The sequence below is a fragment of the Rana temporaria genome, chromosome 12, assembly GCF_905171775.1.
Source record: "Rana temporaria chromosome 12, aRanTem1.1, whole genome shotgun sequence".
Taxonomy (NCBI): Eukaryota; Metazoa; Chordata; class Amphibia; order Anura; family Ranidae; genus Rana; species Rana temporaria.
The window spans coordinates 101,235,230-101,253,705 of NC_053500.1; the positions used below are offsets into that span (position 1 = coordinate 101,235,230).

Sequence of the window (18,476 nt, forward strand, 5' to 3'; positions counted from 1 at the left end):
GAAGTTAAACTAACAGGTCTATAGTTACTTGGTAAAGACTTTGGGGTAGATTCACACAGGGCGTCCTAACTTTGCGGCGGCGTAGCGTATCGTGTTTACACTACGCCGCCGTAAGTTAGTGAGGCAAGTACATGATTCACAAAATACTTGCCTGCTAAGTTACGGTGGTGTAGCCTAAAGCGGGCGGGTGTAAGGGCGCCTAATTCAAAATAGGCTAAGGGGGCGTGTTTAATGTTAATTTGGTTTGACCTGACGTGATTGACGTTTTTTTGGAACGGCGCATGCGCCGTCCGCCTACATATCCCAGTGTGCATTGCGGCAACGTACGCCGCACTGGCCTATTGGTTTCGACATGGACGTAAATTACGTAAATCCCTATTCACGGACGACTTACGCAAACGACGTAAAATTTTTGAAATTTCGACGCGGGAGCAGCGGCCATACTTTAACATTTCTATTCCAGCTATTTGATGGAATATCTTCAGGCCTGATAATGCGCTACATAAACGGCGTATCTGTACTGCGTCGGCCGGGCGTACGTTCGTGAATAGGCGTATCTAGTGATTTACATATTCTACGCCGACCGCAATGGAAGCGCCACCTAGTGGCCAGCCTAAACATTGCACCCTAAGATAGGAAGGCGCAAGCCGTCGTATCTTAGATAGGTTTAAGTGTATCTCTGTTTGAGAATACACTTAAACTTAGGTCGGCGCAGATTCCGAGTTAGGTCGGCGTATCTTACTGAATCTAGCTATTTGAAATTACAGAGCTCAATTCTTTTAGGATCCATGGGTGTATGCCATCTGGTCCAGGTGCTTTATCCACCTTTAATCTGTCTAAATATTCCTGGACCACATAATTTTTGAGCCATTGTGGATTTGGGGCTGTGTCACTACCCCCCCATTATGGACATGAGCTCCCCCATGCTCCTTTGTAAACACAGAGCTGAATAAAGTACTGTATTTATTGGCGTATAACACTCACTTTTTTACCCTGAAAATAAAGATTAAACTGTGCCTGTGTGTTATACGCAGGGGGCTGTGGAAAGTTTTTTTCCTAAAACTTCCCTCCTAAAGTTAGGGTGCGTGTTATACGCCGATAAATACGGTATTTAATAAATTAGCCTTCTCTTTCTCCCAAGACAAATATTTCACATTGCACTCTTTGTAGTTTTTGAATGCCAATGGTGAACCTTTGACTATCTTTTTTATCATTAATATACCTTTTTAAGGTTAGCATTTAGCTACCCGTGTGTTTGTTTATATTTGTTTCCCATTAGAATGCACTGACAAATGCCATTGTCTAATCTGTCCTTAAAGAATTTTCACTTCTCTTTAGTATTTAAGAATTTGATCCCATTAAGTGTCATGTGGTAAGGAGAGCAGCTTAGTAAAGCCGTCTCTTTTGAATATTGTCATATTTCTGGAAACCTTGGTGGGAAGCAAGAGGGATCAGTGTCTAACGATTAGAGAAAAGCACCTAATTTTTGATAGGTGATCTAATGGAAACTTAGGCTTATGGCAAAAAGAGAACGCTTGAGAGGGATGAGTTTGTGAAACGGATGATGATGAGGATGAGGAGTGCTTGGCAAGGATGATAGAATCAGATGGAGCACTAGAAAGGCCTACCTGTTCAAAAGCTAGCTAAGAGACACCAAGCAATAGCCCATGAATAGATGCTCTTTTTTTTATCTTGGCAATTATAAGCGGGAGAAAAGAATGGGAGGGGGGTCGGGTATATGGGGGTATGATTGCTATGTTGGTACAATGCAAGAATTTGTAAAAAAAAATCAAACAAGAAAATGTTTCAATAAAGAAATAAAGTAAAAAAAAAAAAAAAAAAAAAAAGTTGTCTCTTTTGAAATCTAGTGTACTTTTTGCCCCATGTCTCCCTTTCCTAAAATGCATGGCAAATGTAATTACTTTGTGATCACGCTTTTCTAAATTATCCCTCATTTCCACATCTACAATCAGCTCTGCGTTGTTTGTAATTCGTGGGTACAGCAGAGCAATAATTCTATTTGGGGCTTGTACAATTTGACTCATGAAATTGCCCTGCAACAAACTATGGGCCGGATTCACAAAGAGTTACGCCGGCGTATCACTAGATACGCCAACGTAACTCGGAATCTAAGCCAGTCGTAAGTTTAAGTGTATGCTCAAACTGAGATACACTTAAAACCTAGCTAAGATACGACCGTCTGCGCCGTCGTATCTTAGGGTGTCATTTTTTAGCTGGCCGCTAGGTGGCGCTTCTGTTGATTTTGGCATAGAATATGTAAATAACTAGATACGCCGATTCACGAACGTACGCTTGCCCGTCGCAGTAAAGATACGCCGTTTCCGTAAGAGATACGCCGCGTAAAGACAAACCTGCCCCCTAGGTGGCGTAGCCAATGTTAAGTATGGCCGTCGTTCCCGCGTCGAAATTTGAAAATTTTACGTCGTTTGCATAAGTCGTCCGTGAATGGGGCTGGACGTCCTTGCGGCGTAATTTGGAGCAATGCACACTGGGATATGTACACGGACGGCGGGTCACCAAACATTTACATAAAACACGCCCCCTCATCCTCATTTGAATTAGGCGCGCTTACGACGACAGCAGTCCTTCCCGACATGTTTCGTTACAATAGAACTTCACCCCAGATGAAGTTCTATTGTAACGAAACATGTCGGGAAGGACTGCTGTCGTCATTGCTACCCTGATTTTATGAGCTTGTTTTATCACTGCAATATGTGAGTTTCTTTCTTTTAATAAAGTTTGTGTTATTTATACGGAATTATGCTATGTGCACTCCATTTTTTTCTTTTGCATTGGGATATCTGATGTGCCGTCTCTGGGATTTGCTGTAAACCATCCCCTGGTGTGAACCCCTGGATTTCCTTGCCTGAGGTCTTATCAATGATTCCTGGCTTTGAGACATCTGCTGTATATCCTATAAAGTGTATCGTATTTACAAGCTTGATTGGCCTAGTGGGTATATGCCCTTCTGGGTCCAATATATCCGGTAAGCCCCCTATCATAAGTGGTGGTGGATCTCCTATTTAGAAATCACCGTTGGATTTTGTTTATTCACTTAGTCACTGGATTTCTCATTCATGAACTTCTCCTTTATGAACATTTCTACTCACTTCACTTTTTCTGGCATTGTCCAGATTATGTCACCATTATTATCCATTCATTGGAGGTTTATGGACTGTAATTGGTGTTAACACTATCAATTTCACATGTGGTGTTGTACATGAATTTTGTTTGTTTATTTACTTATTTTTTCACTGAAATGTAATCATTTTTAGCGCTACACTGCAATTTGATCTTTCTTGCTGTGTTAGCTGCTCCATTTACATAGTATTAGATAGCACGGTAACTTTTCTTTTGTATTTGCCTCTTGGAGATTAGGAGGGATTTTTTTCTACCACTGAAGCAAATTATCATGCTTTATTTTCTGCCTTCCTCTGGATCAACTGTGAGTATAGGATAGTATATAATGGAAGTTTTTGATTTGTGTGTGTCTTGATATTTGTTTTCCTTTCTCTGGGTTAACCAGATTAACTATGTAACTATATACATCATGTGGTCAATTGGATGAAGAATTTTCACTGGTGGCGTTTTAAATATTGAACAGTTAAAGCTGGGTTCCAACCACAATGAGCATTTTTTCAAAGTATGTCCTTTCATGATGCGTTTTAATGTTATAAATCAGTTCTTACTATTTGAAAATCCGCCACCACTCCGCAGAGTTTTTGTCAAAATATAGTTTATAAAAATCCGTGCCGAAGGTTCCCATTTTGCTTGTGGGCATTGTAAAGCCCACAAGCACTTACTTCCTAGAAGTCTACGATGAGTAGTTATAATGCCCCCTTCTCGCGCATGAACATTGTAATAGCAGCGCAGTCAAGCACTCGGGTTGCCATCACAACGGGCAACCCCGTTTTTTCACTCAATCGCGGTACCTCCGGCCTCGAAATCCCGCGGTTGTAACACTAGGGGAAGCGCACGGCATCCTGGAAAATGATGACACATTTCCCAGGAGCATTAGCATGCTGAGGGAGATGACGTAAAAAACCGAGGTGATTTCGAAGGCAGATTTTGTGGGACCACATAGCAACATGCATTTCCAGGTGAGTAAAAAAAAAAAAAAAAATGTTTTATTTTTTTAGGTTAAATATGCACATTAATGGCAATTTTTTATTTTTGATTGAAACTCCACAACTCCACTTTAATACTCATTTGCAGCACAGTAAACATTATTGCACTGGTGTTACTGACTATTTTAGTTTATGTGGAAACACTGTATAAGTTTATATGACTGTTTTTCTCGTGTTATGAATTTAAAAATGTTTGTTGCCTTCACAGCGCCACCTTAGATCTGCAAGTTATTGCGGATATGGTTTATTGTATAGGTTCTTTGATGTGCAACCTGTTATCCTCATATTCATCCATCAGCAGGCTCCAAAGTGAAGCCCCCTCATATTTCATCAGCAGCTGCCAAATGTAAATCTCTCTTGTATTCATTCATTAGCAGCCCAAGCAACCCCCTTTATATTCATCCATCACTAGTTCCCATGTACACCTTTTTATATTCAACCCCCCCCCCCCTAATTCCATCAACAGACCCCATAATAAATACCCCTTATATTCCTTTATAAGCAGCTCCTCCAGTGTAATCCCCCTTATATTTATCCATCAGCAGCCCCTAAATGTAAATTTCCCTTATATTCATTCATAAGCACCCCTAAACTCCCCTTATCTTCATTCATAAGCAGCACTCTCCAGTTCCCATGTACACCACCATTATGCTCATCAAATTCCATCAGCAGCCACCACCTTTTATCCATTTAAAAGCAGCACCCCCAAGGTAAACCCACATTTTCATTCATCAGCAGCTCCCCCCACTCAATGTATAGCTTATCATCCATCATTAGCCCTTTCAGTGTGCCGCTCTCTTATATTCATCAGCAGCCTCCCAGTTGATCCTCTTTATACCAATTCATAAACAGCGCTCCCCTCCCAAGCTAAACCCCCTTAAATTCCATCAGCCACCCCTATATTAATCTGCAGTTGTCTCAATAGAAAACGTCTTACATAGACCATCAGTAGACCCCCTCCCCAATGTTCATTCATCAACAGACCCCTTAACATTCTCTCATTAGCAATCCCTAATGTACAGTCACCCTGTATTGTACAGCCCCCACCTTCAAGGTCTGCATTCACCAGATATGTGCAGGGGTAATAACGGTGTGTGCCAGCTGTCTGTTTGAGAATGCCTTGAATGAGACTTGAAGGCTTAAAGCTGGCAAAAGAAGGTTTGAATCTCGGCCGGTTCAGCAGACACCGGCCAAGATTTAAACCATGTATGGGCAGGCTGATTGCACCCAAGTTGATTGATCGATCAACTTGGGTACAACCAGCCTGTCAGATTTTACATAAGATTATTAATAATCACTGCCCCCCCCCCTCTGCCGGGAGAACACAATGGCTTTGTGGGAGGGATTCCCACAGCAACACTGAGTTGATGGGGGAATCTAGCGCTTTTCTTTCCTGCAACCACAGAAATTTGTCTATGGCCGGCCTAAAGCCGACTGGAACAAGAAACGCAGCTCTATAAAGTAAAACTGCTCTATTTCAGTTTGAATCCTTCCCGGGAAATTTCAGAGGCACAGAAGAAATGCTGTCACACGGCCTTTCAATTGCCTAGCTATAAACTGCAAGGGGGGGCTGCTGAGCTGGCATCTAGGATGGGGGCTTTGGGGACCCTCTGGTCTTCTGGTGGGGCAGCCTGTGCCAGGAGACAGAGAGTACGTGAACAAAGACCTTCATGGCAAGATCCCCAGGTGATAATGAAAACTGCAGATATAATCGGCTGTAAAGGATGTTTAATTACATATCAAAACAAATCAATCCCTTTACGATCACCCCAAACACATATGTGTGAGAGCAAAAGGGTGGGTTTTATTGCCCACAAGCTGCCTTCTTACGTCAAGTCCGCGACTATCTCCGGCCACACCCTACACGTTGCGTCACAACACGTGACTTCATCAGTTAACATACCAGTAAGAGGAACCTATGGTGATGCATTGTATCCTGTAATCTGGAGCTTTAAGGCTGGATATTCCTATAATTTTGAGGCTGGATATTAACTGTTCTAAGGTGAGAGGTCTGAGAGCACATAACAGTTGTGTGAAGGCATGAAATTAATATTTATTAGAGACACCTCTATCATAAAGAATTGTGTGGATTTTTTTGGGGACTTTATTTGGTGCATATATATTGTTTGTGATAATTTATTACTGCGCAAGATCACCTTTTTATCATTTCATGCTTCGGATCATGTTTCCGCTATGACAGTGGTCACATGATTGCCGATCCTTCATGTCCCCTGGATGTTATGAACTATTTAAAGGGATGCTTGGGTGGGCGGAAAGGGGTTAAATATTATATGTGATTTTAGTGGCTGGGTTTAAATCTGCTTTAACCTCTTTAGTCCAATACCCCCTCTATCCTCAGGGTTTATTTAAGAGTTTGTTTTGGCACACCTATGAAGAATTCATGCTCCTTTATTTACTCTATTCCACCAACTACTGCAGCTTTAGAAAATTGTATTACTCTTTGATTGTCATAATGTCCTAGAAACTGAAAATCGTTTCAGACTGTTATGAATTATCAGGACTAGGGATCCTCACTATAACTTTCAAGGGTTCATTCAACGGCCATTTTAATTACTTGAAAGCATTTTATGATACTATGTAAAAAAATGTATATTTTATATTTCCCTAGTTATCCTTCAGGATGGCTCACTTGGCTGCTTACCTTCAAGAAACACAAGATTGAGAGTTTAAAAGCCCTCTAATAGCTTCCAGCCTCAGTTATTTTGTTTCCTGCTTTCTGACACAAACATTAGCTATATATATATTTTTTTTCCTCAGTGGGCTTTTCTGACAACCTCAAGGACTGCAGAGTGACAGCAGAACAGGCAGGTAGGACTCAAGATGACAGGGCACAGGGGTGTTTAGCATTGTTGCTTCTCTTTCTGATGGGACCTAAGCCACCGATTTTTACCAAAATATAGTCCTTACACTTTTGCAGTGGTCGGTGTGCAGTAGTATCCAGATAATGCTTACTTTTGGCAGGACATGAGATGTAGTCATGGGGAAATGGGGCCTGCCTGCAATGTGTGAGAAGTTGTCTCGTAGTAGACTCAAACAGCTTGGTTGAACTTTATGTACCCTAGGTCGCACTAGAACACAGCTTGGTAGCACTACATATCATAGTAATGCAGCCTTGGATGATATGGAGTCAGTTTTTGTGGATCCACTGGCTTTACAATGGTAAGCGTTAGAGGTGTTTTACCATGGAGCTGCTATTTAGAGCGCATTCTGATTTTGTGGGTAGAACCATTGTGGAAGCTAAAAATGTAGAGCAATCCCAGTACATCAGCTGAATATAGATATCATCCTTAAGCAAAAAAAAAAAAAAGAATAAACTTTTTTCCCCTAAAGCCACTAAAAGGATTTTCCCTTTAAAGAAGAAAAAGTGACTTTCAGGTGATTCAAAATGAGGTGTTTCAATGTCAGAAGTTTCCAAGAAAACAGCTTTAACATTTGTGATCATGTGGCCTGTGCAAATGACCAGCAATTCAGACTTTTGGACTGAACATGTGCAAGCCTACCTGACACAGGGGGCTCCTGGCAAGAAAACCCTAGAGTAGAGTCTTTCCAGTTGCTTTCTAAAGCTGTGGCATATGTGATGAATGTACGGTATTTGCAGGGGCAGTCCACATGGCTGCATGTACCACCAATCCAAGAAGCTCTGCTAGTCTGGTGGAAAGCCTTTTGATGGAAAAATGATCTTCAGTCCTTAAACTTGATTTTAGAGAGGTCAGCAGATAATAATAATAATAATTAAAAAAAAAAAAAAAAAATTACACCTCCATTGTGGTTGGCTCCTCTTTCTACTAAACATGCATAACAAGGCTGCATTTATCCCTATGAATAAGCCAAACTCATTCCAGCCATCCAGTGCACAGCGAGGATGAGAAGCCAACCAGGACGTTTTCATTGCAAATACTGAGTTGCGCCAGATAGGGTAGCAAGGTGAAGACCGCTATAAGATAAGTATTTAAAGGTGAAACTGTCCTTCAAGGAGTCGTTTCTTAATGCCCTTTACAATAAAGTCATTATTAAAGTAAAAAAAAAAAAAGTTAAAGATCCAGTTTTCTGCCCAAGATGGTGTCAACATTTCATCCTGAACAGGAAGTAATTCTTCATTCTGTCAAGCTGCTGCATCTTTAAAGTGGCCGGGAAAAGAAAAAAAAGCTCCAGCAACATTAAACATTTCAAGAACATTGTGTACGTATATTGACTTCCAGTTTTTACTGCTTTTCAGTTTAAAATCGAATGAATATTTAAAGACTACATATAAACATTATCATTCCGACCAACATTTTTTTTACAGTTCCCCAAAGATTTGGGAGTCATCTTAAACTTATATTAGGCAATTTACCTGTTTGTAAAAAAAATAATTTATAATTGTATATTTTATGAATATTCAGTTTCACAAAGTCTGCTGCCTCCGTTTTTATGATGGAATTTGCATATATTCCAGAATGTTATGAACAGTGAATTGAAATTAATTGCTTCTTTGTCATGAAAATTAACTTAATGCCATAATGAAATTTCTACTGCATTTGTGAAGAAGGCTTCAGGACACCCAAGAAAGTTCAACTGAGGGATCAGGGCACCACCAGTGCAGAGCTTGCTCGGGAAAGGCAGCAGGCTGGTGTTGTGAGTGCATCTGCACACACAGTGAGACCAAAACTTTTGGAGGATGGCCTGGTGTCAAGAAGGGCAGCAAAGTCACTCCTCTCCAGGAAAACCATCAGGGACAAACGAATATTCTGCAAAAAGTACAGGGATTGGACTGCTGAGGACTGGGGTAAAGTCATTTTCTCTTATGAATGCCCTTTCCGATTGTTTGGGGCATCCAGAAAAAAACCTTGTCTGAAGAAGAAAAGGTGAGCGTTACCATCAGTCCTGTGTTATGCCAACAGTAAAGCATCCTAAGATCATTTATGTGTGGGGGTTGCTTCTCAGCCATGGGAGTGGGTCTTACTCACAATTTTGCCTAAGAACACAGCCATGAATAAAGAATGGTACAAAAATATCCTCTGAGCAACGTCTCCCAACCACCCAAGAACAGTTTGGTGAGGAACAATGCTTTTCAGAGCAGGAGGGAGCACCTTGCCATAAGGCAAAAGTGATCACCAAGTGGCTTGGGGACAAAACATCCACATTTTGCGTCCATGGCAGGGAAACTCCCCCAGACCTTAACTTAGGTTCAATCCTCAAGAGGCGGATGTACAAAAAGAAAAAAACACAAATTCTGACAAACTAAGCATTGATTATGCAAGAATGGGCTGCCATCAGTCAGGATATGGCCCAGAAATTGATTTACAGCATGCCAGGGCGAATTGCAGAGTTCTGGAAAAAGAAGGGTCAACACTGCAAATGTTGACTCTTCACATAAACTTAATATAATTGTCAATAAAAGCCTTTGACACCCATGAAATGCTTGTAAAGTATAAAATTGTAACATCTGACAAAAAGATCTAAAAACACTGAAGCACCAGACTTTGTAAAAATGAATATTTGTGTCATGCTCAATATAGCTGTAGCAGAGTACAGAAAAAAGACATAGCAGTCCATCAAGGGGGGTGGAGAGGTGGTCTTTCGTTTAAGACCACCTCTCGAAAGTGCGTGGAACTCTGCTTTAACTCATGAGAAATTAGGGAAATAGTCCCATTACTTAACCAAAGTGGTCTGGAAACACAATTATACAGTACATATTCCTCCACAGGCCGCTCCCCATACCATGTTTTTCTGCACATTTGGTGGCCCACCCCCCACAATGCCAACAGAAGAACTTAAACACACTCCAACTTTCTGGAATCAAAAATAAAACTGATGATCTTGGTTGTCTTCATGACAGATTCACCTGCAAGGTAACTGATGTTGCCAGTCTTTAAGCCAGCCAAGCCTGCAGTCTCATGCTTGTAGTATTGCATTTGTTACATGTGTCCTAAGCTCCCAGTTTGTTTGCCATGCTAGATTGGATTTCCTCATTGACGACCTCGGATTGGATATGGACTACTCTCTGAACTATGCCTGCTTTTTGGCAGATTGGTCCCCAACTATTCTGAACCTTGCCTGCCTTATACCTGGATAGCCAATTGAACCACTCTGCCAACCACAATTGGGCCTCTCTACTAACCACAAGTACCTGTCTGTTTGCTCTCTTCGCACCTGCCATGGTGTAGTAGCAAGACAATATAGCATTGTGTATAAGCCCTGGGGGCAACTGAGTATTGGTAGGCCTGCTTGCTTTAGGGGGAAGGGGGCTGCTAAATATGAAGAAACAGAAGCTAGCTACAGTGTGTGACCACCTGCATTCTCAGGAAGAGCATTCAACAAAACTTGTCACCATGAACATTTCTGATCTTATTTCAAATCAATACATTATAACATAATGAAATGTGGACCTGAATATAAAGCAAAAAACACTCAGTAGAAAACACTACAAGAAAGTATATGCCTGTATTCTTCTCCCTGCCTCTTTTCAGTATACTTCACTGCCATGCCACCTGGTTCATCTACTCTGCCATGTACAGTACTGCATTGCGTAATGAAGACAGTGATGTGCATGTTCATCCTATATGTGATTTGTAGGAGGTGAAAGTGGTGCATCAGAAAAATGGGCAGCATTGCATGGGTAGGAGCAATGCACCTAACCCAGTAGCAAACACTATATGGAAATGTATGCCTGTACCTACCATCCTCCCTGCCTTTTTTTGATTCACAGTATAGTTCACTGCCGGTACACCCGAGTCAAATCTACTCTGCTATGCACTGCTTTGTTGAATTCAGAAAGCAGTTTGCATGGTCACCCCATATGTGATTTTTAGGAGGTGCAAGATGTGCATTAGGGTAATGGCAGCATTGCACAGGGAGGAAGCAAAATATTAAACCTGCTGTGCAGCGACTACATTACTTGGTTTAAAGCTTGACCTAAAGAGATTGCAGGTTTTGTTTCAAATAGAAGCATATAAATCCTCACTCTTGGATTCATGTTACTTCTTTCTATGAATCATAGGAATCAGGGGGCAAAACCACACAATCGTGCATTTTACACATCAAACGCAAAAGAATGTAATACATTACGTAAACAAAGAGTGACCAATGAGTATAGATTTATCTCACACACACAAATCCCACCTTTCATTCCATACATATCTTAATTATCATGTACACATTTATTATTTCACACTAGGAAGAATACTTAAAAAATATTTATAACCCTGCTTGTAATCTGGGAAGTTCAAGCTAACTGGATTTCTGCAGGATCAACAGAGAATTTTTGAGGGACAGCTACGGCAGAAATACTTTACAATTCTGCACTGATACACAGCAGCTGTATACACGTAGTCTATTCTATGTCACACGCAGACCTGCAAAAGCTTTTGCAGACATATCTGATTATACACAGACGCACACCTCACATCACATAAAGACATATGACAGCCATGCACATGCACAGCTCCCATTCCACACAAGGACACACATGCTTCTGGGCTGGGAGCAATTGCTGCCACCTACTTCCAGCCCCCAGCCCAGACCCAGCCAAAGCCGGTGACAGCAGTCTGACCAGCGGTCTTTTCCGCTTACTCTCACGTCCCCGTTGGTGATGTGAGGAGCAGGAAATGAAGAATAAATGGGCTCCTTCCGGTAAATCTTTATAATGCTTCTGTCCTGGATATCTCTGAGAAAAGAAAAACAAGGAATGTCATTAACTACATTTAAAAACAATCTACCCAGGAAAATCTAAAGACAAGCACTCGAAAGAGACACAAACGCTGTAGATTACTTATTTTACTGTTACTACATTAGAATACAAACTGATTACTTTTGGCTGGATATCAGAGCTTCTATAGTTTTAAGTAGAATGGTAGCAAGACTTTAGACATTTAACTATTTACCCATCATTAACAAGCAGTAAAAAAAACTTCAAGCAAGCCCACACAGACATCTGTATGTGAAGGAACCATGGAGTAATTCATCCTAAAAGCTGTGAGATAAAAAAAAATCACTTTAAGTGACTTGGTAGCCTGCTGGCCTTTGAGCTTATGGACATAACCATATATTTTCTGGCACGTGTGGGAATTTTCTCCTTCATTGGGAATTGAAGCCTTAAAAAGCAAGTAAATATTTTTTTACCCTTCCCTGCAAATTAAAGGCATAATGTGCTGGTATGCATTGCATACTAGCACATTATGTGACACCCACCTGAAAACGAAGCCTGCGTTGTCCCCGCTGCAGGCCGCATCCATCTTCGCCCGTCTTCCTTCCCGAGCCACGGACTCTGGCTGGGTGACTGGCCGGATCCACGCAACGTCACTCCCACGCATGCGTCACGGCACACGCCCCTAGAGAAACGGCACGGGCGGACGTTCTTTCAGAGCGCATGCGCCAATGACATCATCGGCACAGTATACAGTAAGTATCTCCTAAATGATGCACGTTTAGGAGATATTTACAGTACCTATAGGTAAGCCTTATTCTAGTTCCGGTTGCTCCAAAGGTGAAGGTGCGAACTTTGGGTGACAGTGGCCCTTCATATTCCCCATCACACACTGCAGGTGAAAAAAAAATCCGCCCTAATCGCCAACCTGGCTCCTGTTCTGACTATCATCTGTTCCCCAATCTAAAAAAACACCTAAAGGGACAACAATTTGGGAGTGTTCTGGAGGCAACAAATGCTGCAAATGAGTGGTTACACCAGCAGTCGGAAGAGTTTTATTTGCAGGGATTTAAGAAGCTGCAGGTCGCAAGTGTATTGACTTCCTCTGGGAATATGTAGAATAGTGTGGCACTTACAGCTTCCTAACTCAATTTTTTCTGGGTAAGGCTCAATACTTATCAGCACCCCCTCGGACAACCTCTTTAACACACAAGCTTGGAAATAGTGATACATTTTCAAACATGCTGGCCAAGATTCGAACAGTGTATGGGCAGGCTGAATGTACCAGCTTGATCGATCAACCTGGGTACAACCAGCCTGATGGATTTACTTGTGATTATTGCTAGCGGCTGCTATCAATAATCACTGTCTCCTCTCAATGGGCACGGCTTCCCCCCGCCTGGAGAACAATGTCTCGGCAGGAGGGATTCCCATGGTTGCAGAAAATAAATTTGCACCGTCTATGGCTTGCCTTAAGCCTCGTGCACACGATCGGATTGTTGGTAGGGAATTGTTTGTTGACAGACTCTTGTCCTAAAATCTGACCGTTCGTGCGTTCCCTCCAACAACTGTTGTCCAACTTTTGGCCAACAAATGTTGGATCTCAGGCTAGCAAATTTTCGGACAATGGTCTGTTGTCTGATTTTCTTATTGTCAGTACACAAGTCCATCACACAAAAGGTCGAAAGTACAAACATGCATGCTCGGAATCAATGCTCACCAAACACGAAATAAGCAGAACTGGCCCAAAGGCTGACGCTCCAGAGCTGAAATTCCTTGTAGCAAGTCACTACATTCATGTTTGTTGGCCAACAATTTTGTAACGTTAGTATGCAAGACAAGATCCAGGCACATGCCGTTTGGACAAAAATCAGACGCTCGGTTGGCCAACAATCGGATCGTGTGTACGAGGCTTTAGGCTTCCATTCCCAGACTTACCACAAATGCTTGAACATAGCCATACATTTACAGGCATGTGTGGTAATGTTCCCCTTTTACTTGGAAGGGAAGTCTTAACACACAAGCTTCAAAACAGTTATACAGTTTAAAACATGTGTGGCAAGGCTTCTATTCCAAATACATGGCAGTCTTATACATATGCTTGAACGTAGCCATACATTTAAAAGGTGTGTGTTGTAACACTTCCCTTGAAGGGAAATGGAAGCCTATCTGCGCAAGTTTAAAAATAGCCATGCCAGTGTGTGCAATAGAGTATTGTCACTGGGAGTAGAAGCCCTATCTATAAAAGTTAGAACACTGATTTATTTTTTCTGCCAGCTTCTAGCAGCAAGATCCAGTATTTGAGTATTTTCATACATATGCATGAGACCTATTTACCTGATGTAAATACAAAGCAGGTGCAAAAACAGAGGGGGGAGGAGCAGAATCCCCCTTGAACAACTTCACTGGATCTTTTACAGACTTTAAAGGTGAATTGTTCCACATTGCATGCAGCTATAGAGATCAGTGAGTGCTTGTTTTAAAATGTTTTTACTGCTTGTTAAATACGGTACTTGTGAAATGTCCACAGTCTGGCCTGGGCCGCTTCATCTGAGCACTTAATGAAACAATGCAGAATTTATCAGTAGTTATCTTCAATACAAAACCGTCAGTAAATCCAGAAACATAGGCAGCTGAAGGTCTTTGGAAATCTCAGCTTTTCCTGTAATAAGCACGTTTTTGACACTTTTTCTCACCTTCTAATTCTCCCAAATGGTCAGCGAGATTACATTAAAGGACCAACGAGGCTTGGGGCCAAGATGTTCAGCCAAGTTTGACTCTTAAATAAAGTAAAATGTTTTATATAACATCAGCTTCCTATATTGCTGGACCTATGGAATGCTTTGATGTGTGTTTTTCACTGAATGTAACATCTGCATAAGCAATTTTAATGGCAGGTTTACTTTAACAATAAAACGGAAAAGCATAGTCTGGTTTCTTTATTAAACACACTTCTAGAACACCACACCATAGCCCAACAAAGCCCTAGCCCATCAGTAAAGCAAAGGAAATGCAGCTCTAGGGGAGTGACCGACTCTCACATGTGGTGAACTGAAACCCAGGGTGCTGCACAGCTCGTCTGAGAGATTCGGTAAGATGCAAAAATCCGGAATATTGCTGCACTCCTTGGTATCTTTATTGAAGCATTAAAATCACATCACAAGTATGACGGGAACATAAAAGGTAACGCGTTTCACGCTAAAGTCAGTGCTTACTCAAACCTGGTTTGAGAAAAGCTCTGACTTTAGCAAGAAACGCGTTACGTTTTATATTCCTGTCATACCTGTGATGCGATTTTAATGCTTCAATAAAGATACCAAGGAGTTCAGCAATATACCGGATTTGTGCAGGTTACTGAAAGATCTACCCCATGGGTGAGACACAGCTTAGTTTGAAGGCATCTGCCCTTGTGAATCAGATATGGTTGACATGCACAAAATACAGCCACCATTGAAGCCACCCAATTCTTTCCATTTCTCAGCATGTTATTCATATTTATCTAGTATATGCCAGTTTCTCTACAAAAAAATCCATGCGTTTGTCTTGCTTTAATCTTTTTCGGGCTTCATCATCTGTAAAGCCTTGTACACACAATGGGAATATCGGACGAATGATCGTCTGTTTTTTTTCTGCATGCTAGTCTCATATCCAAAACTAATAGGTTAGGAAAATTCTTGTAACACAGAATACAACTTCCCATGATGATGTAATGTATTGTATTGTTTTGTTTTGTATTGCAGTGTATTCTTTTGTTTCCAAGCATGCACGGTGGGTGGTCTTGGTTACGGACAAAAGTTGTACTGATTAAATGAAAATCATTTATTCTGTTATCAGACAAGAAAATGTTTTGTGCGTGTCCCTTTGGATAATTTAGCATGAACTGTTGTGATCGGCTCTAGAAACCTGTGTACTAGCAATCAGATTATCAGACGATTGCTCCAAAAGCTGTATTTGTTGTCTGATTTTCTCATCGTGGGTGCTAGGCTTAACACTTCTAAATGTCGACAACTATATACACATTTCTTGTATCTTACTTAAAGCAGACAGTAACCATAACAGTTCGATAACAATTAAAAGTTCTTTACAAGAACATACATTCTGCAATAAAGCCAGCCCCTCCCACCCCCTCCACAGCCCAGCACTCCAGCGAGTGCTGGAGGTACAGAGCAGAGAGTCGGTGACTGACAGTGAGGGGAGAACTGAGCACTGTTGTAAATTGCTTCAGCATTGCTCTTGTTTCTTCTTGCTGGAGGCCGCTATTTTGTTGAAGCTAAGAGCAATCACTTAGTTACTTCCTGATTGGAAACTCTCCCCCTCTCAAAAACAATATGTCACTTTCTTCCATTAAAATGTGTATGTTTCCAGTCTTGATTGTATACTTGGATCAGTTAGAGAGAATGGCTGACAGAAGCTTTACAGTGCTTAAGTTTACAAGCTGTCAATGAGGGAGAAAGGAGAGGAGATAAAGATAAGACACTATCCTTGTAAGTTTAAGGCCTCATGCACACTGCAGCTCAATGAAGCTGCTCCTACAGGCATTAAAGCGGTTTTGAGCTTTTACTTTTTAACCCTTTGGAGTTTTTTTTCTGCCTGTAAACTCATATGCCTATAGTGGGCATGGACACATAGGCAAACATGGAGGGGAGTTAACAGGCAGAGAAAAGTAAAAGCTCAAAACAGCTTAAATGCCTGTAGAAGCAGCTTTTTTTGTGCTGCAATGTGCATGAGGCTTTATAGGCAGAGAAAAAAAAGCGGCTTTTATTTTTATCTACAGTGTGCATGAACCCAAACTCTTTTGCGTTTCCCTGTCAGCAAATTTTGTCCTGTCACCTCTCCTGCTTTTCTTTTGTCCCTCCCTAATCTATGTTTCCTGCACACAGTCAGCATCATTCCTGTTGCTTTCTTCCCCCTTCAGCAACAGTAAATCTTAACGCTGTTAGCTGATCAGCCTCTAGTGGCTCTGATTTTAGGCACAGTACCAAAAATAGTGGGCAACTGAGCATGTGCAGAATGGGGTGAGACAGTGCATTACTGGATTTTAAAATGTTCAGGCACTTATTTATGTTTTACATAGCTACTGTACACATGCAAAGAGGACAGCCTGAAGTGATCCATCAGGACTTAAAAGGATATGTTCACTTTTTATAACATGTTACACCCATATTCAAGGTGTAACATGTTTCAGATGCACCAGCCCCCCGCTGCCCCCGAACCCCCGCTCTGACAGTTAGCAGGGGATCTTCTCCCTCCTGCTAGCTGTCACAATCAGTAAAAAATTGAGCTCCGCCTGCCGGATCATTCATTCACATTGATCTGTGAATCAGAAAACTACAAGCTAATTTGCAGCTATCTCTGCTTGTAGTTTTCAGTGAACTACCATGGTGCTATTAATCGCTGTGGTAGGTCCATTACAAAAATAATAATAAATGCATATTTTTTTTACCTGCAAAATAAATTGTGCATTGTTTTGGAAAGATTAACTTATCCTTTCATTTTCTGACTAAAGTTCCACTTTAGGCTGCTTTCACACAAGGCGCTTTGCAGGTGCTATAAAACACTAAAAATAGCGACTGCAAAGTGCCTTGAAAGTGCCTCTCCTCTCACTCCAATGTGAAAGCCCGAGGGCTTTCACACTGGAGCGGTGCGCTGGCAGGATGGTAAAAAAAGTTCTGCTAGCCGCATCTTTGCCCCGCTGTAGGAGTGGTGTAAAAATAGCGGCGCCTTACCGCCGACGCCTTAGTGTGAAAGCAACTTTAAGGTTAGTTATTCACTCATCATTTTACAGTACACCTTTAGGCTAATAGTGGTCTATTGATCCCTTTGTGAACCACAGTCAGGCTGGCAAACAGTCTTTACACAATCCATACCTGACATCCTCCAATTCATAGAAGACATTGCGGGACTCGTCTTTGATAAGTATGGCGGTGTTGTGAGATTTCAACATTCCCATGGTGAGTTTTTGTTGGAACATATGCACAATAAGAGCATGTAAAGTGTCCATGCTGGTGATCTCATGTGTGATATGCACACGCCTTGTCTCATCGCCATACTGCAGGAACAAGACACCTGAAAAAAAAAAAGGAATCTCATTTTTATTGCATCAAGGAAAACAGGAATACACATTTTTGTACAAGAAAAATCAAAAAACAACATTTTTGCTTACACATGGATAGATGGATGTCAACAAAACGTCACCTTATTTGCTGTACTCTGGGGGAAATTCTTCAGTAAACCAACCCCCAATGTCTTTTTTCTGGTGCAACTTACAAAATTAAAGGGTCAGTCTACCTAAAACTGGTACTTAAGTTAAAGTTTGAAGCTGTTGAGCTTCATCCTCTCCTGGCTTTGTATACTATATGGCCTTGATACTCCACCAGCAACATCTCCCTGCCATAGTATCCAACTCCTAGGAGTTTTAGGTGTTCCTTCCCACCTGTGAGAGTTTCCACACCTACTTGCAGATTCCCTACAATATATTTTTAAGATTTACATGTGAATATCTTATAGTAAATAAACATGTAGCCAATGTGTTATAGTAAAACTATGGTCCCATGAAAAAAAAAAAAAAAAAACAGGGTTTTCTACACTCACCCTAAAATCTTTATATCTGCATTCATTGAAGGACACGGCAGAAATCCTTTTAATCCTAACCATTGACAGTCAAGTTATAGTGCCACCTGGAG

At 41.3% G+C, this 18,476-nt stretch overlaps 1 protein-coding gene across 12 annotated transcripts in view; it reads right to left on the reverse strand.

The window, feature by feature from the left end:
- The window catches only part of SRCIN1 (SRC kinase signaling inhibitor 1), a 461,563-nt gene that overhangs the window by 226,461 nt on the left and 216,626 nt on the right, over positions 1 to 18,476 (reverse strand). For 11 of the 12 annotated variants that reach the window (XM_040329863.1, XM_040329861.1, XM_040329866.1 and 8 more), the window contains 2 exons: positions 17,661 to 17,859; positions 11,652 to 11,814 (listed from right to left, as the gene is read on the reverse strand). In XM_040329863.1, the coding sequence (XP_040185797.1) occupies positions 11,652 to 11,814; positions 17,661 to 17,859 (362 nt within the window). The remainder of the gene's footprint in view (positions 1 to 11,651; positions 11,815 to 17,660; positions 17,860 to 18,476) is intronic. The other variant, XM_040329858.1, reaches the window with a different exon arrangement.